At 36.7% G+C, this 26,751-nt stretch overlaps 2 protein-coding genes across 2 annotated transcripts in view; one reads left to right on the top strand and one right to left on the bottom strand.

The window, feature by feature from the left end:
* Positions 1 to 226: 226 nt before the first annotated feature.
* On the top strand, positions 227 to 16,472 carry LOC127630031 (dehydrogenase/reductase SDR family member 12-like). The gene is made up of 10 exons (XM_052107406.1): positions 227 to 344; positions 4,215 to 4,348; positions 5,280 to 5,362; positions 5,688 to 5,783; positions 6,275 to 6,356; positions 8,062 to 8,123; positions 8,215 to 8,319; positions 9,637 to 9,727; positions 11,333 to 11,470; positions 15,555 to 16,472. The coding sequence occupies exons 1-10, from the start codon at positions 289 to 291 to the stop codon at positions 15,668 to 15,670; spliced, it is 963 nt and encodes a 320-aa protein (XP_051963366.1). The 5' UTR covers positions 227 to 288; the 3' UTR covers positions 15,671 to 16,472.
* Positions 16,473 to 17,417: 945 nt separating this feature from the next.
* Positions 17,418 to 26,751, bottom strand: part of LOC127630119 (WD repeat and FYVE domain-containing protein 1-like) — a 19,925-nt gene continuing 10,591 nt past the window's right edge. The window contains exons 7-12 of the mRNA XM_052107556.1: positions 25,618 to 25,744; positions 25,174 to 25,279; positions 24,798 to 24,899; positions 23,901 to 24,031; positions 21,605 to 21,713; positions 17,418 to 20,449 (exon numbers count right to left, since the gene is read on the bottom strand). Of these exons, the coding sequence (XP_051963516.1) occupies positions 20,390 to 20,449; positions 21,605 to 21,713; positions 23,901 to 24,031; positions 24,798 to 24,899; positions 25,174 to 25,279; positions 25,618 to 25,744 (635 nt within the window). The 3' untranslated portion in view covers positions 17,418 to 20,389. The remainder of the gene's footprint in view (positions 20,450 to 21,604; positions 21,714 to 23,900; positions 24,032 to 24,797; positions 24,900 to 25,173; positions 25,280 to 25,617; positions 25,745 to 26,751) is intronic.

Genomic DNA, 26,751 nt, shown 5'->3' with positions numbered 1-26,751 from the left:
TAATATTACTATCAAAGTTTTTGCATGACTATCTTTCTTAAAAATACACTAGAATTTGTAAATAGCGGCATGTATTATTTAAGAGATGGTATTTAACCAAAATCTGCTAAATGAATCTCTGAAGATGTCAAGGTTTGGAACGTGATAGTTTATTTCTTCCATCACCGATAGAGGGCAGTCGACCCGCGGCGCTCCTCGCTCATGTGACCTGGCGGCGGTCCCCTTTAAAAGCACCGACGACCATCCACAGGACAGCGGGCGACCTGAGCGACAGTTCGGGCTGTGAGGATGTCTCTGTATCGCAACTCAGCATGGTTCCTGAAAGGACTCACTGAATTCACCAAGTAAGTGCTGCACTACCTTAAAAATGTTATAACATTAAATAACAACATGGAAAGGTTATTGTAACATACTGTGACATTAACACACATTACAATACACAACAGATAAGTCATTAATATACATTGAAGTTCATGATGATACACAGATACACAGAACTTGAAAATAGTGGCATGCATCTCAGAGATGTTTTTTAAGTATTGCTTAACTACAGTGGACGAATTAAAAGTATAATATATTATAATATAAATGTTTATTTAATATTACTTAACCTGTTGAAATAAAGGCCCATGCAATTTATAACTTAATATAATAATAATTAAATATAATATTACCTGCACTGATTTTTAAGTCTAAGTAAAGTATTGCATAAAATATGAAATGCTTTCTACATTGAATAAGTTTGTTTAGGCATAAACTTAAGTGAGTTCTACATTCAAACATGTACAAATTTATGCTCTAGCTTATAATTAAATATTATTTATGATTGTTTGTTATTTTTTGCAATGTGCCAGTATGCATTAATCCTAAAGTAGAAATGTTTGTCATATTTATTTGCCAATTTGAGTACATTTCAGTGTTAATTAAAATAAGTACATTTTACATAACTTTTAGAAACTATTCCCAGCATACACTGGGCTTGAATAATTAATGAGCTTGCTAGATTATACCGTTTTTATTGTTCATTTTTTTTTTGTTGCATTTGTTAATTCTCATTTTGTTCATTTTCTACTCAAAATTACCTGTTCATTTTAAAATAAAAATGTTTCTTTAAATTTTACTAAGTTGAACTACTATGTATAACATATTTGAAAGTAAAATTAAGTTAAATTTACTCAATTTAATCAATATAATGTTCTAAAGTTAAGTAGATTTTACTTAGTTTTATACTTTTAGATTTACTTAAGCTGTTTGTATAGAATTCTGTATTTATTTTATCTATACAATGTAAAAAAATGAAATAAATAATGTAAAATCTACGGTAAAAAACTGGCAGCTGTGGTTGCCAGAAATTCATCGAAAAAATACGGTAACCACATTTCAGGCTTTACGGAATGTCATTTTGATGCTTATATATTTTTTACGGTTCATTACCATCGTTTGTATTGTTAAATAATACACTTTATTTATTAAGCTTCTGTAACTGTTAAAATGTGCTTGTCACTTTATAATGTATTGATAATCACCGTAGTAACTACAGAAGAGCACATGATGACATGTAGTTCATCAATTGAGTCTCTTCCTGGAGCAATGACCAATAAACATGTAAAGACAGTGTTCAGTGTCACTCTCACCAACACTAAACACCATCAGGGTAACAAGTGTGACATTCAAATAATGCAGTAAACATGAACTACATGAAATAAATCACAGAAGAAACATTGTTATTCACATAAAATATAATTCAATGTAATGGGTCACGCAGGGAATTCTGGAAATGCCCGATTATTGTTTTTTACCGTAATTTTAACAATAAGTTACCGTAAAAACTACATGTACTCTCTTGTTCAACATAATATACATTTTACTGTTAAGTATACAGAAAATCATACATTTAATTTTTTTTTAAATATATATATATTTACAAGCTTTTACTGTAAAACTACATATATTGTCTTTTTAAATATATATATATATAAAAAAATCTAATAAATCACAGAAGAAACATTGTTATTCACATAAAATATAATTAAATGTAATGGGTCATGCAGGGAATTCTGGAAACGCCTGATTATTGTTTTTTACTGTAATTTTAACAATAAGTTACAGTAAAAACTACACATACTCTCTTGTTCAACATAATATACATTTTTACTGTTATTTATACAGAAAATCATTTAAATACATTTAAAATATTTATATATATATATTTACAAGCTTTTACTGTAAAACTACATATATTGTCTTTTTAAAAAATATATATATATAAATATATAAAATCGAATAAATCACAGAAGAAACATTGTTATTCCCATAAAATATAATTAAATGTAATGGGTCAAGCAGGGAATTCTGGAAACGCCCGATTATTGTTTTTACTGTAATTTTAACAATAAGTTACCGTAAAAACTACACATACTCTCTTGTTCAACATAATATACATTTTTACTGTTAATTATACAGAAAATCATTTAAATACATTTAAAATATTTATATATATATATTTACAAGCTTTTACTGTAAAACTACATATATTGTCTTTTTAAAATATATATATATATATAAATATAAAAAATCTAATAAATCACAGAAGAAACATTGTTATTCCCATAAAATATAATTAAATGTAATGGGTCACGCAGGGAATTCTGGAAACGCCCGATTATTGTTTTTTACCGTAATTTTAACAATAAGTTACCGTAAAAACTACACATACTCTCTTGTTCAACATAATATACATTTTTACTGTTAATTATACAGAAAATCATTTAAATACATTTAATATATTTATATATATATTTACAAGCTTTTACTGTAAAACGACATATATTGTTATGTTAACCAATGAATGTTTTTTACTGTAGTCTTTTACAGTTAAAATTATCCAAAACAAAATGTACAGTGTAGTTTATTGAAGTATTTGTGTGTATTAACAAATTGTGTATTTATTTTAGTGTACCCTTAGTAAGAGCTGGAAGAAAGACAAATATATTCTGACAATGAATGTGTTAAAAACAAAACGTTATTTTTAACATGCTCCGGGAGCTCCGGGACAACACATTTTGTTTTGCTAATAGAGAGTGCTTTTACATGAAATCCTCATAATGGAGTCTTCATTAAAATGATACTTGTTTTACATTGTCTCACTGCTGCCAGTTGTCTATCAGTGGCTTTTACATCTCTGTGATATTCCCCCCTAATTCAGTGTCACCCGACACGACCCTTAATGCTCCATAATGGCACACACATCTCTCATAACAGTGCATGCATTTACCGAGCGATGCTAGTTTCCCCCCTTGGCTCCTCCTTGCGCCTCTTTATCTCTCGACCCCGGTGGCTACTGGCTGGCACGCACGGACAAAGCCAGTCTTTGACATCGGGTCAAGGGCACAAGGGCCGCTGATACCAGGAGCGGCGGTATCAGAGGGTGCACTGATGGCTCGCTCTCATTAGCTAAGCAATGACGCAAGGAGACACTTTAGGACAGCGGTTCTCAACTGGTTTTGCTTCAGGAGCAAGATTTAATATTAGACATCAAGTGGCGACGCAACCAAAATGGTTATCGTACTAAAGAAAAGTCATTGATTTATTAAGCACACTGGAAATAAATACTATAAATATAAGCAAATATATTACAAAAAAAGTTTAATTTAAATCAAACATTGAAATGTATTAAAGCTAAATTAGGCGTTCAGTACAAGCTCAATCGACACCCGGGACGGAGAGGTTTGGCGACCTTGTGTGTGCACATGTTAAGTTTGTACATTTGTACAGAGATGATTTCACCTTTAAAGAACTAAATTGTGCCAAAAAATGACCAAAAAAAGGACTAAAACAGCAATTGTGAGTGGGGTGGCCAATGGGATGGCCAATGGGATGGCCACGGCCACCCCTGGCCACCCCCTAGCTCCGCCATTTCTCTAAATCCTCCAAAAATTGGCCCCATTGACTTCCATTGTAAGTGCCTCACTGTAACACTGATGCAAGTAAACCCAGTTTAATGTAGCCTGGGTCACTTTTTTTTTTGCCTTGCATACCCTAAAACTTAAACTCACAACTTTGACAAAGTGTGTTGTTAAAAATGTTTAGATGCTGTATAAACAGTGCAAACAAAGTCAACTAATTAGTTAGAGTGTTTTTGAGGACTAAGATATGTCACTGTTAATTGCATAACCCTGTCATACTTCTAGGCTAATTACATGTGTGTGTCCCAGGGGGGGGTTTGTGTCTGCATCTAAAAACTTCATGGAGAAAGACCTGGATGTGTCGATGGCAGGCCGATCCTTCATGATCACTGGAGCGAACAGTGGCATCGGGAAAGCAGCCGCCATGGCCCTCGCCAAGAAAGGTGCGTGTGGGTGGACAAGAGCAATCGCTTTAGCTAGAATGTTAAATAACGCCCCTCTGGTGTCTTTAGGATATGATAGAAAATAACCATATGCTCGTGGTTTATACACTGTATGCCCAAAATGATGTGGATATCCCCTTTTAATTATCAGGTTTTTTTATATGATTGGAAATGTCTATTCTTAAAGGGATAGTTCACCCAAAATGTGTTATTCTCTCATCATTTAATCACCCTCATGCCATCTGAGATGTGTATGACTTTCTTTCTTCTGCTGAAAATAAACAAAGATTTTTAGAAGAATATCTCAGCTCTGTAGGGCCATACAATGCAAGTGAATCATGGCCAGAACTTTGAAGCTCCAAAATGCACATAAAGGCAGCATAAAAGTAATCTTTAAGACTCCAGTGGTATAATATATATCTTCAGAACCGATATGAAAGGTGTGGGTGAGAAACAGATATATATTTATGTACTTCTTTGCTATAAATCTCCACTTTCACTTTCACATCCTGAAAGTGAAAGTGGAGATTTATAGTAAAAAAGGATTCATATATTGATCTGTTTCACACCCAAAACGATTTTATCGCTTCATAAGATACTGATTTAACCACGGGAGTCTTAAAGATTACTTTTATGCTGCCTTTATGTGCATTTTTGGAGCTTGAAATGTCTGGCCACCATTCCCTTGCATTGTATAAACCTACAGAGCTGAGATATTCTTCTAAATAATTTTCATTTGTGTTCAGAAGAGGAAAGAAAGTTATGATGTAAATGATGACAGAATTTTTATTTTTGGACAAACTATCCCTTTAACTCTGATGAGTGGTGATGCTGGAGATTCAGTAGCGGCGTGGCACTGGTGTTTATTCTTTCAAAATGCTTTCTGTACACGTGTGTACAGATGTAAACTCTGTATGCCCTTTTCCTCAAGGTGGTATGATCCACATGGTTTGCAGGAACAAGGACAAGGCAGAGGAAGCCAGAGCGGAGATCGTCAAGGACTCTGGAAACAAAGTATGTGTATGTTTAAAAATGAGGACGTTTGGGATATGGTTTAGTAGTTAAATGTATAGACTGGTGGTTATTCAAAGGTCATATATTTAAACCCCAGAAGGGCCAGTTTATGAGCTACCCCCATTGCACCAAAGAGCAAGACAATATACCCCTGGTTTCTTATTTCTACTAAATGAAGAATACTGCAAAAGTGTGCAAATGACTTCACATTCGTTCAAAAGCTCATTGAAACGGCCCGCACACTTATGTTTATTAAAACACAGAATACAGCTCTACATCTGTTTGTAATGCTGAATATAATACAAACCCATGGCCTTGGTTTCAGGAAATCTATGTGCACATTTTGGATCTGTCTGAGACCAAGAAGGTGTGGGAGTTCGCCGAGTCTTTTAAGAAAAAATACAAAACTCTCAATGTTCTGGTGAGTCCGTCTTACATCTTTCTAAGTTTTTTAATTGATTGACTACATAAGCAGCCAGTAGAGGTAATGATAATGTGATTGATTTGGTTGGTTGGTTGGATGTAAAATGACTTCCCTGCTTTAAAAAGACAAACAATAGAAATTCTAATATTTTCCTCTACAAGTACCATTAAGAGTGTTTTATAGTTACGGGCCATATTCTGTGATGATTTCATATTTGAATTGGTTTTTAATACAGATATGTATTGGTCCATAATGGTATTGGCTAGAAAAATCATGCCACCAATAAAAGCCAACACATTACCTGTAGAGACCCACAAGGACCATTATTGTTCCCATTAAAAACAATACATTTCCCATTATCAGTTTCTATTGTTTATAGGTTGATAGATTGTTTTGATAGATTGCTGGTTGGTTGATTTGATTTATGAATTGGCTATTGTTTTCAATTGATTCATTGATTGAATGATTGATTGATATGAATGAGACAGATCAATAATGCCGGCTGTATGATGACTAAGAGGGAGGTGAATGGAGAGGGCTTGGAGAAAAGCTTTGCCAGCAACTCTCTGGGTAAGTAACAAGCACACAAAACAAATCAGTCTCATTTAACCCTCATAATATGACACAACATGGGTCAAATGGGTACATGTTATATGGTAGCGGTCAAACAATTGGTAGGGGTCTAATTGGTATCAATGCAATTCACCAAAAGTCACACTAGGAAGCTGGTTCCTGCAGGTGGCATAATAGCTAAATGCAGTCTCACCTTGTTTTGAGTGAACCCTTGGTATTTCTAACTGACTTGATCCTAACGATCTGAGAGGTCTGTTAGGTTTATATACAACAATCATATCTGCAATGTCTTTAGGTCCTAGGCCAGAGTGATTTATAAACGAGTAATAATACTTTAAAATCAACTCTAGATGTAAATGGAAGCCAGTGTAAAGGCATGAGGACTGGAGTAATATGCTCAGATCTTTTGGTTGGGGTGAGAATCCTGGCAGCTGCTTTCTGAATGAGCTGCAGGTGTGTAATGGTCTTTTTGGGAAGGCCGGTGTGAAGTCCATTGGAGTAGTCCACCCTACTGATAATGAATGCATGAACAAGTTTCTCTAAGTCTTGACTAGATACAAAACATCCAATTCTCACTATATTTGTTAGATGATAGTATGCTGATTTAGTTATTGCTTTGATGTGACTACTGAAACTATGGTCTGACTCCAAAGTGACACCAAGATTCCTGACTGGATTTTATGTCTTAAGTCCCATTGAGTCAAGGTATGTGTTTACCTTGGGAATTTCGCCTTTGTTGCCAAATACAATGACATCTGTCTTGTCGCTGTTCAACTGAGGTAAGTTGCTGCACATCCAAAATGTAATTTAATCAATGCACTTGCACAGAGTGTCTATGTGGCTGTAATCATTTGGCGATAGGGTTAGGGAAATCGGGGTGTCGTCTGCAAAGCTATGGTATGCGATTTGGTCCTTTGTCCTATTTTAGCCTAGTAGGAGTATATACAGGTTGAACAGTAGTGAAGAACTGAGCCTTGTGGGACTCCACACGTCATGGATGCCCATTCAGATTCATAGTTCCCTATGTTCACATAGAAGCCCCTCCCTTCTAGATATGACCTGAACCTGAGTTTAAATACAATCAAAAACAGCATTAAACCAGCTTAAAACAGTAAACCTTTCATTTTATGACTTAGATACAAAAAAAAATAATTTTTTAGTGCACAACTCAAAATACAGGCTCATTTATTTACCAAAAAAAATCATAAAAAAGGCTTGTATTTGTTTACAGCATCATTGTGAATACAAATGATATATTAAGACTTTCCACAACACCTCAGTGTGTTTACAATTTGCATGCATGTTCATGACCCTAGTTTAGATACGAAAATGCAAATGAGAGCTAATTTTTACCATCTGTGTCTAAAAAAGTCTGTTGCAGTAAGAGAAACCAGCATACATAAAATAAATGTTTTATTTGGGGTCTGTACAGCTGCTTTTGAATATGAAAGTATTCGGGTCAATTGACCCACAAACATCATAATCGTAATAGAAATGATCTACACACATTCCACAACACATCAGTGTGTCAACACTTTGTACTCATGTTCATGACCCTAAATGAGGACTGGAAGATCTCTATGCTTTTCCGACTAAGTCAAATCGAGCATCAGTCACAAACAAAAACAGACACATCTTGCAAGACTGTTTCAATCTGATCTCATATGGTCTTTCCTCTCTGTGTTTTTGTTCTGCGGTTCAGCTGTGTACATTCTAATCAAGAGCCTCATTCCTCTGCTGGAGAAGAGCCCTGACCCCAGAGTGGTGAGTACACCGGAGAGAGAGACTGAGACAGTTATAGACAGAGAGGTTATATGGGTCATCAGCTCTCAGCTGCTCTCTCTCTCTCTTCTAGATAACGGTATCATCAGGTGGGATGCTTGTGCAGAAATTGCGAACAGGGAACCTGCAGTCTGAGAGGGGGAGATATGACGGCACTATGGTGTACGCACAGAACAAGGTATATACATATGAGGTACACTCTGTTGTGTAGGTTTAGTTCAGATTAAAGGCTTGCTTCCACATACAGAACACTTAGTTTGACCTGATTGCTATGATGTTGTTTAGTCATGACAACTCTCTGAATGACAAGTTGGTTGGTTTGGTCTTGGCAGACTAGATCTGCTTAGGCTGCTCCTGCTGCTGCTGTTGCTGCTACTGCAAAAGACTTGTTGCAGCTAGAACAAACACAGATATACTGTGTTGAGCATGTGAGACATCCTGCGGTGCAATTTAACATACATATGACATACTGCATCAAGTATGAAGGGCTACTGCTGCTGCTCAATCTAGACCAGTGGTGCTGGGTAGGAGGAGGGTTTCTGAAAGAAAACTCTTATAGCGCGCCGCAATGAAACCCGGCTTACCTGCAACCAACTGCATTGAAGGCGATTGAAATGACAGACAAAGAGAGAGTGAACTGCAAAATAGCTAAAATGTTATTTAAAAAACTTGACCAGTTAAACCACCTAAAGTATACATTTTAACCTCAAGTCTTGATGTTGAACAAAAAAGTTAAGTTTGACCAACATACAATCCCCTTGAAGCAGATCTAGACATGTGGTGCTGGGGAGGAGGAGGGTTTCAGAGAGAAAACTCCAGTAGAACACTTGATTGAAACCCGGCTTACCTGCAAACAACTGACATGCGTCTAGACAAGAGAGAGCATGCGCAAGCATGTGCATGTCAAAGGACCTATCAGCTTGCACTCATGTAGTTTCATGACTAAACTTAAAATCATTTAGTGTGTTTAACAACGTTATGAATTTTTTTTTTTGAAAAATTATGAAAGTTTTGATTTAGTATAATGCTTTAAAGCTGGTGTAATTTCTGTAATCCACCAAACGTAATTGCAAAATGAAGATCATTTTCAAAACAGATTTCTGAATACGCCCCCCCTTCTGCCATTGATCGAACAAACAGATACAGTAGTCCCACCCCCAACTCATGCCATTGGTTGAGTCAGTGCTATTGTCTCATTTAAGATGGGTCACTCAAAACAAACAGAGGAATTTTCATAGCACCACAAAGACACAGTGTTTACAGTTTTCAAAAAAATTAATATATGAATGGCTTTTGGCTGTCTCTGCATATTAAGCTGGTATAGGACAAGTATTATAACACAGAAAAAATTTCATTTTTCAGTTTAAAGTTATTGTAATCTTCAGTGACTGCGTTGTCTCTATTACAGTAAGTTTATTAGTGGTGTTTATTTCACAAACAAGTTACTGTGGTGATATCAGAAATTACTTCAGTGTTTTATTCGTTTGTTTTTCAGAGGCAGCAGGTTGTGATGACGGAGCAGTTTGCTAAAGCTCATCCAAACATCCACTTCTCTGTGATGCACCCGGGTTGGGTCGATACGCCAAGTAATCACACACAAACACACAACAATCATAGATTTTATTTAAAAACTGTGAACTGTGTGTATTTCATGATTATACATGCAGTTGTATTCATTGAGACTACATGGAATTTCTGTACATTCAAAAATCAAGTTGTCGCTGCAGGATTATTTAAAGGTGCACTCATTCATTTTTTGCTAATTGCTAAACTTGTAAACAGAACAAAATTGTAATAGTAGAGTAGTATTTTTGAAAATCTGTTAAAAATGATGTACACTCACATAAGAAGACTCTAGTCATATCAGTCTTTATACTGGATGTACATTCATAAGCACTGGCATGTGTAAATATTATTCGTTTTACCTCTATAATCCACACATTACCTCGCGGTATATATTAATCATGGCTGACTGCAACTAGCGCATTTCTATTACGTAATTGGTAACTGAGAACATTTGTTTTTGTGTGATTTACGCTGTTTTTAGTTGCCTGCACAACATAAACATAAATATGGTTCAAAAGTGTATTAGGTATCTTTAACCCCTGCTATTGTGTTTTGGTCATTTTTGACCCGGGAGAGGTAGATAATCATTTTTAAATACCCAAGGGCGTAGATTTGGCTTGAACATTTCCATTTCTCATGGCATAAATATATGTGGGGGTTGAACTTACTTGTTTTGATTATGGGGGTGGATGAGGGGATAGTCAGGACTATCAAAATACACATAATTTTTCTTTCAGATTTTAATAAAATTGTTTAATAGATATAACATTTAAAAATAATTCTTAAACCTCTCTTTTTTCTTATTGCTATATATTTTTTGTAATCCTATGAATTCGATTATGTCTCATTAACACATCACTTACATTAAACCTCTTTCCCATACTCTCTCACACAGATACACACACATTCCTGTACATGACATAAAAACAGACATGACAGACATAACAAACATAACAAATAAACTAAACCCAAGGTATTACTGTCTAAAGGAGGTGTGGAGAGAGCAAATGCTCATGTACACATTAGTCTAAATAGAGCTTGAAGAGGAAATGGTTCACATTATATTCTGTAGACATCTGATGCCGAACCAGTTTACAGTAAACTCACAATTCAACATTCAGCAGTTCATGATGAGGTTTAGTTGAAAAGGAATACGTTGGTTTCATAACTTTTGACCACCAAGTTGTTTTAAGCAGTTATGAATAATAGGAAATTCATTCAAATTACTAGTAATTCTCACATTAGATGTTAATATAAAATATATTTTTACATGTATGAACAGATTCCACCGGGTCAAAATTGGCCCATAAATGCAAAAGGCGTATGCAGATTCTGAATGTAATAGGAGGGTTGATTACTATTGCACTTAAGCATTTGTTGCAATGTCCTTAATGTGCATATGTGTTGTTGCATTATATTACATTTAAAGTACCTTCATTTAATTACATCTGTAGTTACACTGTTAACCCTACCCCTAATCCTGAGCCTAACCTTACCTCAAACTCAAATATAAACTTTCCCTTATACATATACATTTTAACCTAAAGCCTTGATGTTGAACAAAAAGTTCATGAACATGTTTCAGAAGGTGTTTTTTACATTCTCCTCTTTGTATCTCTCTGTAGCCATTGCGAATGCAATGCCTGACTTCCACAGCTCGATGAAAGAGCGTTTGCGGACACCAGATCAGGGAGCCGATACGGTCATATGGCTCGCCCTGTCGGAGACTGCTATCAAGAACCCCAGCGGGTGTTTTTTTCAGGGTGAGAAAATACATGCCCAAAAAATTACATTTATTGCAAAATGGCCGCCTTCGCAAAAGATCCACACAATGCTGCAATAGAATATGGGTAAACTAAGTTATTTTATGGCTTTTGAAATCCTTATGGAACTGTCTTTGTGTTTTGAGTGTGCCTATTATAACACCTTAAAATGCTGTCTAGGTAGACAGCTCACTAGGTTTTGGAACAGAGCTACTGTCTTTCTCTCTGTCTCCTTCAGTAAGGCAGCCATCAGTTTGAAAAAATAAAACAAGTGAGCCTTTCAGGAGACAAAACAACTGGTGAAAGAGAAAGAAAAGCAGTAAGGAGGAAGAGTGAGGGAGAGAAGGCGAAGATGAAAAAAGAAGAATAGAGAAATTAAATCAAACGAAATAGAGGGAGTGGGGAAGAGCAAGAAGTGGAGAGAAGCAAAGAGAGTTGGCAGTAGTCCAGTGCAGCTGTTGTGGACGGTGTTTTCGTACCAGACACGGCCAGAATGAACTCAAAGCGACCTTTTGACCCTACGGCACAGGGAAACTACTTAGACTGTATACATGGTTGCTCAAGATTTTTCAGCATTCATTTTCTCCTTCAATAAAGAGTTCTAATCCGTTTCGAGATGATTCACAACATTTTATTCTAGGCTAAATAGCAGTTGAATTTTGTAAAACAAGATTTACGATTATGCTGCCTGGCCGATATATTGTCCGATTACGCTGGCCTGGCCATATATCGTCCGATTACGTGGCCTGTCCGATATATCTTCCGATTGCGCGGCCTGGCTGATATATCGTCCGAGTACACGGCCTGGCCGATATATCATCCGAGTACGCTGCCTGGCCGATATAGCGTCCGTTTGCACGGCCTGGCAGATATATAGTCCGTTTATGCGGCCTGGCCGATATATCGTCCGATTACGCGGCCTGGCCGATATATCGTCCGATTACGCGGCCTGGCCGATATATCGTCCGAGTACGCGGCCTGGCCGATATATCGTCCGATTACGCGGCCTGGCCGATATATCGTCCGATTGCGCGGCCTGGCCGATATATAACGTCCGATTACGTGGCCTGGCTGATATATCGTCCGATTACGCTGCCTGGCCGATATATCGTCCGAGTACGCGGCTTGGCCGATATATCGTCCGAGTATGCGGCTTGGCCGATATATCTTCCGTTTGCGCGGCCTGGCAGATATATAGTCCGTTTATGCAGCCTGGCCGATATATCGTCCGATTACGCGGCCTGGCAGATATATAGTCCGATTATGCGGCCAAGACGATATATCTTCCGATTACGTGGCCTGGCCGATATATCGTCCGATTGCGCGGCCTGGCTGATATATAATGTCCGATTATGCGGCCTTGCCGATATATTGTCCGATTATGCGGCCTGGCTGATATATCGTTCGAGTATGCGGCCTGGCAGATATATCGTCCGATTACGCGGCCTGGCCGATATATCGTCCGATTACGCGGCCTGGCAAATTAATCTGCCAATATTTAACAATTTCACTACAGTCATTGTGAGGACATTTCAGATGGTCCCTTACCCAAGTTTAAATTAATGATCTTGAACAATTTTGCAGTGACGCCCTTGGACCAGCTTAAATACGGGACAAATGGCGTCCCATATTGATTAGATACGGGATGCATTATTTCATCTTTAAATATTGGACGATCCCATTTTTACGGGATGGGTGGCAACCCTAGTAGAGAAGTACTTCACTGTGAATTTGGCAATTAAACACAATTTATCTTTAACAAAGTAGAAATCGCATTAGTCACACATGAAACCCGTTAATTTGCAGTGCCAGATTTTGTGTAACTGTTTACGTGTTAAGATTAATCGCATGCACTGAATAATTGCCAGAACTTCGTACATCAGCGCATCCTCAGACTTGCTCAAACCATTAATATTAAGGCTTTGTTAACACATAAGGTGCGTCCAAAACCGCACACTTCTGCACTATTCTACGTCATTATGTAGTGCAAGTAGTGCGAGTAGTATTTTATCTCTGAAAATACAACAAAAAGAAGTGTACTCTTCGTACCCGTATGACATACTTCTTCAAACGCCAAAACGGAGTGTGGAATGTTGGACACTTTATGCACTCAGCGCTCATAGCTTGTTGTGCATAGCAGAAGGGGCGGAGTTACATGGCTGGGGTGCTGGTCTGACGAAACAATTGTAAACAATGGAAAATGTAGCAACTAGCAAAACTAAGGTGAAGACAGCACCTTACGGGGCGTAGCACCACATTTTGGGCCCCAGGCACAAAACTACAGTTGAAGTCAGGAGTTTACATACACCTTAGCCAAATACATTTAAACTCAGTTTTCACAATTCCTGACATAAAAAACTTTATCTTGGGTCAGTTAGGATCACTTCTTTATTTTAAGAATGTTAAAAATCTGAATAAAAATGTATGGCGGTTTTGTAGCAGTGGCTTCTTCCTTGCTGAGCAGACTTTCAGGTTATGTCGATATAGGGCTTGTTTTACTGTGGATATAGATACTTGTCTACCTGTTTTCTCCAGCATCTTCACAAGGTCCTTTGCTGTTGTTCTGGGATCGATTTGCACTTTTCGCAGCAAACTACATTCATCTCTAGGAGACAGAATGAGTCTCCTTTCTGAGCGGTATGATGGCTGTGTGGACCCATGGGGTTTATACTTGTGTACTATTGTTTATACAGATGAACGTGGTACCTTCAGACATTTGAGAATTACTCACAAGGATGAAACAGACTTGTGGAGGTCCACAATTATTTTCTGAGGTCTTGGCTGATTTCTATTGATTTTCCCATGATGTCAAGCAAAGAGGCACTGAGTTTGAAGGAAAGCCTTATAATACATCCACAGGTACACCTCCAATTGACTCTAATTAGCCTATCATGCCTAAAGGCTTGATATAATTTTCTGGAATTTTCCAAGCTGCTTAAAGGCACAGTTATCTTAGTGTATGTAAACATCTGACCCACAGGGTCAAATACAATTATTTACATTGATGATTAGAACACATGCTAAATCGGTACTGTCCCTTTAAATAGACAACCGCATCTAAACACAACAACAGGTTTTTTGGTGGCTTAATGTGAGGAAAAATGCATGTATCTCATGGAGTGCTAAAATAATAACAGTTAGGCATCATAGATAAACTTCTATAGTACATTTTGCACTGAAGTCAAATATGTTTATACAGTAGATGCGTCAGTAGCAGCTGTTGACAGTTTGATTTGAATTGTGCTTTGCATCTGATTGTTGTTCATTGTTTAATGAAGAGCATGTAATGATGCAGTTGCTAATAATGTTACTTACCACCTGGTGATATCTCCCTTTTATTTTCTCGCCAGAAACTATTTTATTCTCGCATTTGCCGCATACCAAGTGTTGATTTTGTGGGGGTGGGGGATGCTATTACGGGAGGAGACAAGGTAGATTATTGGGTATCTCTTCATTTTTGCAACATTTTATCCCAAACAATAGCATGTTGTTGTTGTTATTATTATTATTATTATTATTATTATATATAACAAATGATAATATAATCAAATATCAATTAAGCCTTTCCTTGGGCCCCCCCACCAGCGAGGGCCCCTGTTACTCAGGTCCACCATTACAGCAGTCCGACGCCCCTGCCATCACCCCACACTGTGTGAATATGTACATTGTTTGAGATACAGGTGTTAAACTCATTTCGGCAAACGTGCTAAGCCGCTAAAGCTAGCAGCAACACATCGCATGCTACTGCATTTGAAACATCACTTCTCTCAGCTGTTGACGAGTGTTCAAAATGGCGAGTGTTCCATTTGGGACGATCCTCCACTTTGAAAATTCATACACTACATGGCTGAGCGCATAGTGTATATTGTTAGCACATAGCATATAGTGCGTCATTTGGGACACACCGCTAAAGCTTCAAAATTCTTGTTACAACAATTTCTCAACGGGTTCTGTTCGCACATGACCTCTAAATGAAAAAGGCTGTATGTGTGAAAACGACTATTGACTATTTGGATCCTTCAGCCATTATGCATAATTTGGAATTGTGTATTTTTGTATATCCTTATGTCTTTTTGTGTGATAGATCGTCAGATGGCGTCTGCTCACCTTCCTCTGGCCTGGACGCACAGCTCACAGCTGGAAGATCAGAAATTCATGAGCGTCATGGAAGAGCTCGCCAAGAGCTTCCAGCCTCACTAAACGCTTGCAATAGAAATATAGATTTTAGAACACTAACACACAATATATAGTGTTTCATTGATGGTCAGATGGTCTCACCCGTCTCATGAGTAAAAATAGTGTGGATTAACTTAAAATACCTCCTATTAAACATTTAGCATCTATTTAGAATAAATATTCTCCGAACTCTGAAAGTTTGAAGGTGTGAAAGACTGTAATGCTCAATAAAACCTTAAATATATCTAAAGATTTCTGTCAAAACGACTACTTCCTGTGCTACTTGTACATTTCATTCTCTCCCGTATTGGTCATGGCAGACGTGGGAATCGTTCTTTTCCGACAGCTCATTGGTCCCAACACCTTATGATCCGTCTCGGCCAATCACGGTGTGTGACTCCAACAAATCAGGTCAATCAGGTGGGAACTTGTTCTGACCGGAGTCACCCCAGCTGTCAATCACTCACTCACAGCCAATCACCTGGTGACATCCAGGAAACTGACTGAAAAGGACGATTCCTGTTTCAGGAGGTTGTGATTGGACGTTTCTTTGGTTTTTATGATGTCACATGATGTTACAGAGAATTGTAAACATCTGATTCATCTGTTCTGACAATAACATTTGATTATATTACTGCATATATAGATTGGGTTATTAATTATTAATGAGTTGACTGTACTTTGACACATTTTTGTCTAACGTTAATAAACATCTGTGAAGGTGTGGTGAAGGTGGGTGTTGGAGTATGTGGCAGATAACAGAGAGTGAATAATAAAAAATATATATTTCACCCTAAAATCAAATGAAATAAATGTATATTTTGGAAAAAGACAGTGGAGCCAATTTGAGCATTTCTTTATATATATATATATATGTTGCATTGTGACTTCCTTTTTCAAATGTTTAAGCATATCATTTTCATAAGTGTACTTAAGAAATGTACATTTTTTGAATATTTTGTATTTTATATATATATATATATATTAATGCAAAATATATTCGAGGGGAAATGTGCTTAACTATCATGGATATAATGTCACAATGCAAAAATTCAAACATTTTATTAATGCAAAATATAGTCGTAATTTGTCTTGATATTGCATGGATACAATTTTAAGAACCCTTTAGATTTTTTTGCATTGTGACAAATTTAAAAGCAATTAAGCACATCATTCTCAATAGTGTAATGTGAGAAAAAAATTGATTTTACGAAAGTGCATTAGTAAAGTACAATTGTATTAATATATAAAGGTAATATTTTTTCTACTCAATTTAATTTATGCTGATTTAACATTGTTTGAATTTATTATATTAATATAAAATATTTCGTTTTTTTGCATTAATGAAAATTTGGAGGGGTAATGTGCTTAACTATCATGGAGATGTCACAATGCAAAATAAGACTTTGCATTTAAAAAATGACACATTTTTGCATGAAGACGATGGATCCCATTTTTAGAACCTTTTAGACTTTTTTGTATTGTGACAATTTTAAAAGTGATTAAAGCACATCATTATCATAAAATGTATTATTTGTCATACAGAATTAATATATGCTTATAAAACCATTTAATTGACATTTTTAAATGACGTTTAATAATTTAATGTAAAAATATATTTAGAATTTTTTGCATTAATTAAAATAATGCACCAATGCAATATGACCTGAACATATCTTTGGGGATTCACCCTTGAAATTATAAAACAAATCACAAAAGACAATAATTGAACTTTAACATATCATTTGAAAGATAGAGGGGAAACTCAATATCATATTTGATACAGCTTAGATCTTTATTGTTATTTCATTTCATTTCTGGGCTAAAACTACCAGCAGACATAAGATTTGTGTCAGTTTTCAAATTAATTGACAATTATTCTGATTAAAAAAATACAGATGTTTGAGCGATCCAGCACAGGAGCTCAACTTTGTAAATATACTTATAGAGAGAGAATACTTCATACCTAAACAAAACAAAGATTTGAAAGTCTTATTTACACTTTTAGGGTTTGATCATTAGAAGCTTAGTGAAGTTGAAGTAAACAAAACCGTGAGAGTTTAAGTGTTTTATGAACAATCACATAAATGTCAGCTGTCTTCCTGTAAATTTGTGTGTAACACATTTTGGTGGTTAAACCGGATCGTGATCGAGACAAAACAGTGATTCTCTTAAGTGTCTATTTCAGTCAAATGGATGTTAAAGACACAATAAGAATCATAATTCTACACAAACATGTACACAATTCCATGTTCTTTCCAAGTAAATGGATTCAAGTTAACATGTCAATAACATGTCCAGATCATATTTTACCCCAAAATAAAAAAAATAATTATATATAATTATATATATATATATTGCAATGAAGCCTGTTGTAAAGACCATTAATATATTTTTGTATTGACATTTTTTTTTTTTCAATGACAATGAAGCAAATTTTCCTCTTGATTTTGGAGTGATGTGATATAAACATGTTCTTGAATGGTTTTGTTCGATTAAATATTTGACTCAAAACCTGTGAAGAAAAATAATTGAATTAAACAAAGATAAAAGTAATTCAGCAGATTCCAATCATCTCCAGAATCCCCAAACCTTTCAATGTATTGCATCACTAGTGACTTCACTATTATGACGTCACAGACATCATCTGTTTTCTGTTGCATTTTTATCACATTCTTGTCTTTTCTACATTTAACATTACAAGCGGAAATATGAATGTCAGCTAAAAATTCTTATGAATTGGAATAGCGGTTATTTACAAAGTGCAGAATGTGAGACGCATATAAACGAAAGTTAGAAAAGCCATTTACTAAACGCAAAGAGAGGGAAACCCACACAAACACACTCAACTCTCGGATCATTAACACACACAATCTGCAATTCAGTGCACAGAATAGATGATGAATGAGGGAGAATGCAAAAACCGAGGACAGCGAAAGACTTAGTTCAGTTCAATTTAAAGCAAGTTTAAAACAACACTGATCAGTTATAATGTTTGTAAATAGGTTAGAATTCTTTAAGCTCACTGGCCGGTACATTTTAGAAACTGCCTGAAGTCTTGCAGCGTGAGAGCTCAAAGTTGCTGTAAGCCATTTTAACCTTTTTAGAGTTTCTACAAACTGAGCTCTTGGATTAGCCACGCCCCCTTTTTCTAAATCCTTGCACTCCAAAAATACCAAATGAGCTTTATTGAGACCAACACGTGCAGAAGCGGTTGTCAAAAACAACTGCAGCAAAACAGCGCCCTCAACTGACAACTGTTATGAACAACATGGCATAAAAGTGGCATTATGCCTCAATAATTCGCTGCAACTACAATGCGATTACAACGTGCAAAATGATTGACAGGTAGAACGCGTCATTGTCCGCGAACAAATTTTTGTTTGCTGTTTACAGAATCTAGAGTTGTCATAGGGACTGGTGAGGTATCTCAGGACACTTATTTCATTAATATCTTTCAGCGAGTAGCAAAAATAAAAAAATTAAAAAAATCGCTTACGGCACCTTTAAAGTCTATTTTTTTTCTTTCAAAATGGCTTTAAATTTAAAGGGATATCACACCCAAAAATGAAAATTCGGTCATCATTTACTCATCCACATGTTGTTCCAAACCTGTATGATATTCTTTTATTCGTGGAACACAAAAGATGCTTGACGACCATAAGATTTATGCACTATTTTCCAAGTCTTCCAAAGTCATGCAATAAAGTAATGACCGAAAATTAAAGTCCTTCCCTGAAAATCTTTCCCTCTGCAACACTTCTCAAATCACATTTGATAATGTTCAATGAAGAGATACCAATGAAGACATCAATGACGCCAAACGCTATTGCTGTCGCATCTTTAGCAAGTTTAAATATGTAGATATTAAAGAGTATTCAAAGCACTTCAGAAGACTTGGATTATAACATACAATCCAATACTGGTTTGGAACAACATGAGTAAATGATGGCAGGATTTTCATCCACTTTTGGACGGACTATCCCTTTAATATGCCCCCAAATCACAGAGATAAGTTCATTAGTGCTAAACAATGCATAGTGTTAGTTAGTTGGTTAAGAAACGCTAATTTCCATGGTAATGTCAAAAGACGGGAAAGAGAAGAGAAAATTCAGTTTCTTATAAAAAGATGTTGGTCTTGTTTTCCAGTAAAAATAAAAAAAATTCTAAAATCTAAAAATATTTACTTGAGACACAAACTTTTGTAATATAATAACATGTAAATTGCTCTAATTTCTCTTAAAAAATTTTTAAAAAATAAAGATTTATTTTCTTACACGGCTTATTATTATCTTACACAATTTTGATTCTCAAGTAAATGTATCTTGTTTTAAGGATGTTTAGATATTTTTACTAGAAAACAAAACAATAATATGAATGATTTGCAGTGTGATTGTAATTATGAATAAAAGGAATACAGTAAGTGATAAAAGGCACAAACAAACACACACACAAAGTGTGCAAATATTGTGCTTTAGAAGTACCTCAGGTTCATGTTTGCTAATATCCAGGTCATTATACCTCATACGAGAAAATAACACTCTGATCCACAGCTACAACGCTCGTAAAAATAAGGACCATCAAACACATTCACGCACACACTCCGAGTTGGACAGTCCGTTTTGTGTAGACTCCACGGTTGAAGTACAAGAGAGTAAGACAGGTGAGCGTTTCCATAGTGATGACAGATCCTCAGCACATATTTGTTGGCGGAGTGTGGGCGGAGCATTCAGAAACGGCCAATCAGCGGGAAGAGAATCCTGCCGCTACGCTGCTGCCAATCACCTGCGTCATATCCCAGATCTGCAGACAGACCAATCAAATTAGCTGAGAGGACCAATCAGAATTCAGGAGAGACAGAGGCTACATTCGGAATGGAAAACCAACATTACACTATACACTATAGTACCTAATATAGTAAAAATAGCATCCGAAATAGTATGCATTTTGAAAAGTGAGTATTAAAAGAGAGTAGTGATGATTTCTGATGAGATAACGCATCATAAAAAAGAACACAAAAACCAGGGCTGTGTTTGCAATGGAATAACAGCGTACTGCATACTACGTACTACCTTGTGAGCATGTGAAACAGTTTGTTTTATGCAACCTGTTCATTAAAAAAAGAGAAGCAATGCAATATGCTATTCACTATTATTTAATTGCAAACAGCCCTGGTGATATGTCTGTTAATGATGTATTCTCATCAGAAAGCATCACTACTGTCTTTTAATTCTCACTTTGCATAATGCATACTGTTTCAAATATTATATATGAAAAATAAGGTAGTACGTAGTATGCAGCATGCAATTACTCAACTGCAAACACAGCCCTGGTTTTTGTGTTTTTTTATGATGCATTTTCCCATCAGAAAGCATTACTTCTGTCTTTAGTGCGTATTACATTCCTCCATTTGTTTTTTATAATTTAGTATATGAATCTCATAACATTTTGCAGTCCAACCAAATAATGAGACCAGTAAATAATGTATTTTTCTTTCATGGCACTTTATATCAAAAGGTCAGTTCATCAAGATATTTCATGCATACAGAAAATATGCATTCTGCGCACATTATACATACATCATACTTCAAAACTAGTATGAGTAGTATGATAGCAGGGCTGGTCTGGCAAACCGGGCATTTTCCCGGTGGGCCGACACACTTTGGGGCCGATCAGGGGCGGACTTGCCAGCGGGATAACCGAGCGGGCCAGTGGGTCGGTTGCGCTATGCAAAAATGATCCGCCGCGTTATGCAGAACGGACCACAAAACGGCGCGCGATATGCAGAGATGGACAGCGAATCACCCCCTCCCACCCGGTCAACAACTTTTGAGCCAGTTGCCATGTAAACTCCCAGGTTGATTTCTCTTCCCAGTCCAACACTGTATGATAGTACAGTATTCTGAGCACATCTAGAGTCAATAATAATACTAAAGCAAGAGATTAAATGTGTGTGACCTTAACAACTCGATCACTCCCACACGTGACCATCAGCCCTCGGCTCGGGTCCATGTCCATGTGAGCGATGTTGTGTTTACCCTCATGAAACGTTGCCAAAGGAGTCCGACTGCAACACACAATGAGCATTTTCACTTATTAAACAGTAAAATTAAAATAAAGAAATAATTACAAAGATGAAGCAGAAAACAAGAAAATTGGAAATGCACAAATCCAGCAGTGCTTAAGTTTGGGCAACAGAGTCTTTAGAAACTAGAAAGTGCCGCTGAGAGAAAAGAAAGTGAAACAACATAGTGTCCTCACTGAAAGCCAAATACTACAACCAATTTATGATTTTAGGGTGATAAAATCGGGTATTTGCCCTAGATACAGCGGTTACCATATTACAGGGTTTACCAGCATTACATCATCATGACAATGAATACCCTTAAAAAAAATCTAAACTAGCCGCAAATTTGCTGCTCGTTTTTTCACATGCAAATGAGCATCTGATTAGACAACCTATAAAAAGAAATCTTAATTTTTGTTTTAATTTATGCATTATATTTTATACACTAGGCTTTAAATGTCACAATCCTCCTGAGACCCAGCAATTCATTTTTGTGTAGGATGTTTGTTATATGAGTTTTTCTTAGCCCATACATGCTACAGTGGTAAATCTTAGGGGTATTATCAGAGGACTCCATGGGCTTTTCAGAGATACCAAATGTTTGAGAGTTTGGCACTTCCTGTCCTTGCTCTATAAATATGTATTTAAATGTATCACAGTTCAATTCAGCACTTCAAATACAATATGAACTAAATATTATTTTTTAAAAAACGATTTTTATCATCTGTATTTTATGCAAACATTATATTGACATAAAAAAATTAGGTAAATTGTAAAACTTTTTTCGATGGAACTTATGGTAAGATGACATCATAATGGCTTGTAATGTACAATAATGAAATCTTGATAATGACAGAGCAGGCTGCATATATGAAAATACACAGAAATATTAGCTCTGTGATTTTGTATTTTATTTTTCGTGGTGGGCATGAATGGATTGTAATGGTGATTGAGACATGAGCCTCAATGTGTCTGAGCTGTATCATATTTGATACATGGATTTCAACTGGCTTTTTCAATAAAATAATATGCAAAATTTTAACCAGGCACAAGTTGCTTATATTCAGCAAATACTCATTTTAACAATATAATCATTACTGTCACTTTTACTTTATTATAATAAGCTGTCATTTATCCCAACTTAACTCTTTCCCCGCCAAACACGGAATTTTCCGTGTTTTATGAAAAAACGCTTCCCCGCCAAACACGGAATTTTCCGGTTTCCGTGTTTAGGTGTTATACGGTAAGGAAGACCCTCCGCATGTTTTGAAAGAGTACGCAACTCTTTGATCAAAGAAACAGACTGCGATCGTCTCAAACATGAAGAAGTGGAGTATTGAGAATCTCAAAATATCAGACATAAACATGCCTTTTTCTCAGCTTTTTGTCTGAAATGTTGTTTTTGACAAAACCTACCTCTGTTCAAGTCGCAATAAAAAAAGAACAAATGAAGATAAAATAAAATCGTTTTTTTTTGCCTAAAAGCAGAGGCTCAGATCTTTATTGTGATATATAGCATCTTCATATATTCATGGAAGAAGATATTCTGCGGGCCATTAAAATTTAGCGACAATCGTCAAAAACCCTGGCGGTGGCTGGCAACTTTTTTTTTAAAACGCTGGCGGGGAAAGAGTTAAGAGTTACTTTTCATGCAAGTCCACCCACCATTTTAAATAGATCGAAATAAACATTGAAACCACTATTTTTTAACATATAACCGTGTGCGTACTATGCATGTCCATTTTATGATCTAATTTTAGACTACACTGAACATTTGTACTTTTAAAAGTCCTGCGGTGTGACTTCAAAAGGCAAAAGTGAGAACATTTGTGAAAAACGTCCATATATATATACTGTATTTTGTAAATGAGTATGTCATGTTTCACTAACTGAATAAGAATTCACAGCGAAAATGACAATGATAACTGAAATAAATGAATAAATAATTCATAGCGAAACAAAGATATAAAAATACATTTTCAGTTTTGAATAAGAATTTTCCAGCCTATTTATTATACAGCTATGTGGAGCGCAATTTCATGGTTGGTTGAGTTACCCGTCTAGACATGACAAAATAGAAAAAAGTGACTGAAAAACATCTTGTCGTAGTTGTTTAGGACAAAAACTCTGGTTACGACAAAGCAAAGTATAAATGTAATGGAGATAAAAACAACTAAAATAGCTTACTCTTCCTCTTTGATGGTGTCAACGCAGTCGTCACACATGCGAACTTGGAATTCGAAGCCCATGATTGGGTACGTGGATTGTTTGGAACTACACTTCCCACAAATCGCCTTACCACACTTCCTGCAGTGATGCTGAGGACAAAATATGACATGTGCAGCATTATATCATTTCATCAACAATCAGACTAGTCTGATTGGTGGATTTCTAGTCAGGACTGTGGGTAGTGTAGTACTTCTTTGGGAATTCATCACTTAAAGATACAGTTCACCCAAAAATTACAATTCTTTCAATATTTATTCACCTCAATGCCAACCCAGATATGTTTGACTTTCTTTCTTGTGCGGAACACAAACAAAGATTTTTAGAAGAATATCTCAGCTCTGTAGGTCCATACAATATTTTTTTTTTTACTATAAATCTCCACTTTCACTTTCACATTCTCCTTTTATTTTTGGTGATTTGCATTCTTCATGCATATCACCATCTACTGGACAGAGAGGAGAAAAGGACATAAATATTGATCTGTTTCTCACCCATGCCTATCATATATCTTCTGAAGACATGGATTCAACCACTGGAGTCGTATGGATTGCTTTTATGCTGCCTTTGAGCTTTTTTGGACCTTCGAAGGACCATTTACTTGCATTGTATGGACCTACAGAGCTGAAATATTCTTATAAAAATCTTTGTTTGTGTTCATCAGAACAAATAAAGTAATACACATCTGGGATGGCGTGAGGGTGATTAAATTCATTTTTGGGTGAACTATCCCTTTAACATGATGTCTTAAATATAAGGTTAACAGGCAGACTTGAAAAATATCCCATCATTTAACAATCTTGGAGCTCATGGTAGGTCTTGAAAGGTTTATATGTTATGGTTAAAAAGCAGATGTACCTGTCGAAGCCCCAGTGTCTTAGAGTCCCACATCTGCTTAATATTCCAGAAAAACGGCTGTTCGCATTTCTGACACGAATTGCTTTCCAACCACTGTGGAGCCTGAAACAAAAAGATACAGAAAACGATTACATACCTGTCCATGACATTTTGAGTTTGAGTCAGATTCTGGTCACCATAGAGATGGATGCTACTTTGGTGACTGACGCAGGGGTTGTCATGGTAACGCCTAGAAAACTTTGTCGATGTTCCATGATATGGTGATGGGCTTCTTATAGCATGAGTTCTGACATGTGTATGTATTATGTCGTTTATATGATCTCAATTTAGACTACATGGAATTTGTGCTTTTAAGGCAAAAGCTGTGCGTGTATACCTCCTCTCGTGTCGTGTCCATGTTCCACACTGTTATTCCTCCATCAACGGAGCAGGACACCAATTGATGGGTCAGTGGCAGATACCTCAATGCCTGAACCTTCTCACTGACACACACACAAAACATGAGATAGAAAGACAGAGACAATGCCATGTGTATTGTTGATTTGTCCTTCTTTGTTCATATTTTGGAGTCTCCTCATTGTTGATCTCCTATTTACAAGAGTTTTCCATTTTAACAGCATTAGCATCAGTGTTGGGGTGGCTATTTGAAACTGTAGTATGTCAAATTACTCATAGTTTTTAAAGCAGATGTGTGTAGGTTGCCTTTGTATGCCATTTGTAGGTTGATTTAGCACTGTTGGGAAAAGTAGACTGTACTGAAAGATGTAGTTAAGTAATTTAGTTAGTTGCTTCCCAACTCTATGTGTGAGTGTGTTCTCACTGGTGTCCCTGCAGCATTAATGTGCGTCCCTCTCTGCCACCGATGTCCCACATAATCACATTGTGATCAGACGCTCCAGAAAACAACCACCTCTGAACCGGGTCCCAATACAATGCAGCAATACTACCTACAGACAGAGAGAGAGAAAAAAAACAGTTTTTAAATGTATTTGCCTTTCTTGTTTCTTAATATTTTTCTGTCCTTTAAATTTATTTTCTGCAATGCTTTGGCAGTACACACTGAAGTATGTCATTCCAATAAGGCAATACGAATTGAAAAATTTGAGCCAAACACAGAAAGGCAGACAGAGAGTGAGACAGATGGGCTGAAAGGAGATTTTTGGTAAAAGAAAACCTGAGGTGTGAAATCAGTTGATATCGTCCAGGCCAGTTAATCGACCAATATATGGCCGACATATCGCCTGATTACGCGGCCAGCCGGATACATCGCCCGATTACGCGACCTGGCCTGGGCGATACATATCGTCCGATTTCGTGGCCTGTACGATATATCGTCGGATTACGCGGCCTGTACGATATATCATCGGATTACGCGGCCTGTACGATATATCATCGGATTACGTGGCCTGTACGATATATCGTCGGATTACGCGGCCTGTACGATATATCATCGGATTACGCGGCCTGTACGATATATCATCGGATTACGTGGCCTGTACGATATATCATCGGATTACGCGGCCTGTACGATATATCATCGGATTACGCGGCCTGTACGATATATCATCGGATTACGCGGCCTGTACGATATATCATCGGATTATGCGACCTGTACGATATATCGTCGGATTACATGACCTGGCCGATACATCGCCCGATTACGCGGCCAGCCGGATACATCGCCCGATTACGCGGCCTGGTTGATACATCGCCCGATTACGCGACCTGGCCTGGGCGATACATATTGTCCGATTTCGTGGCCTGTACGATATATCGTCGGATTACGCGGCCTGTACGATATATCATCGGATTATGCGACCTGTACGATATATCGTCGGATTACATGACCTGGCCGATACATCGCCCGATTACGCGGCCAGCCGGATACATCGCCCGATTACGCGGCCTGGTCGATACATCGCATCAGTACAAAATCTAACAATAGATTTGCCAA

Source organism: Xyrauchen texanus, chromosome 36 (assembly GCF_025860055.1).
Source record: "Xyrauchen texanus isolate HMW12.3.18 chromosome 36, RBS_HiC_50CHRs, whole genome shotgun sequence".
In the NCBI taxonomy this organism is placed as follows: Eukaryota; Metazoa; Chordata; class Actinopteri; order Cypriniformes; family Catostomidae; genus Xyrauchen; species Xyrauchen texanus.
This window is presented reverse-complemented; position numbering and strand designations above follow the sequence as displayed.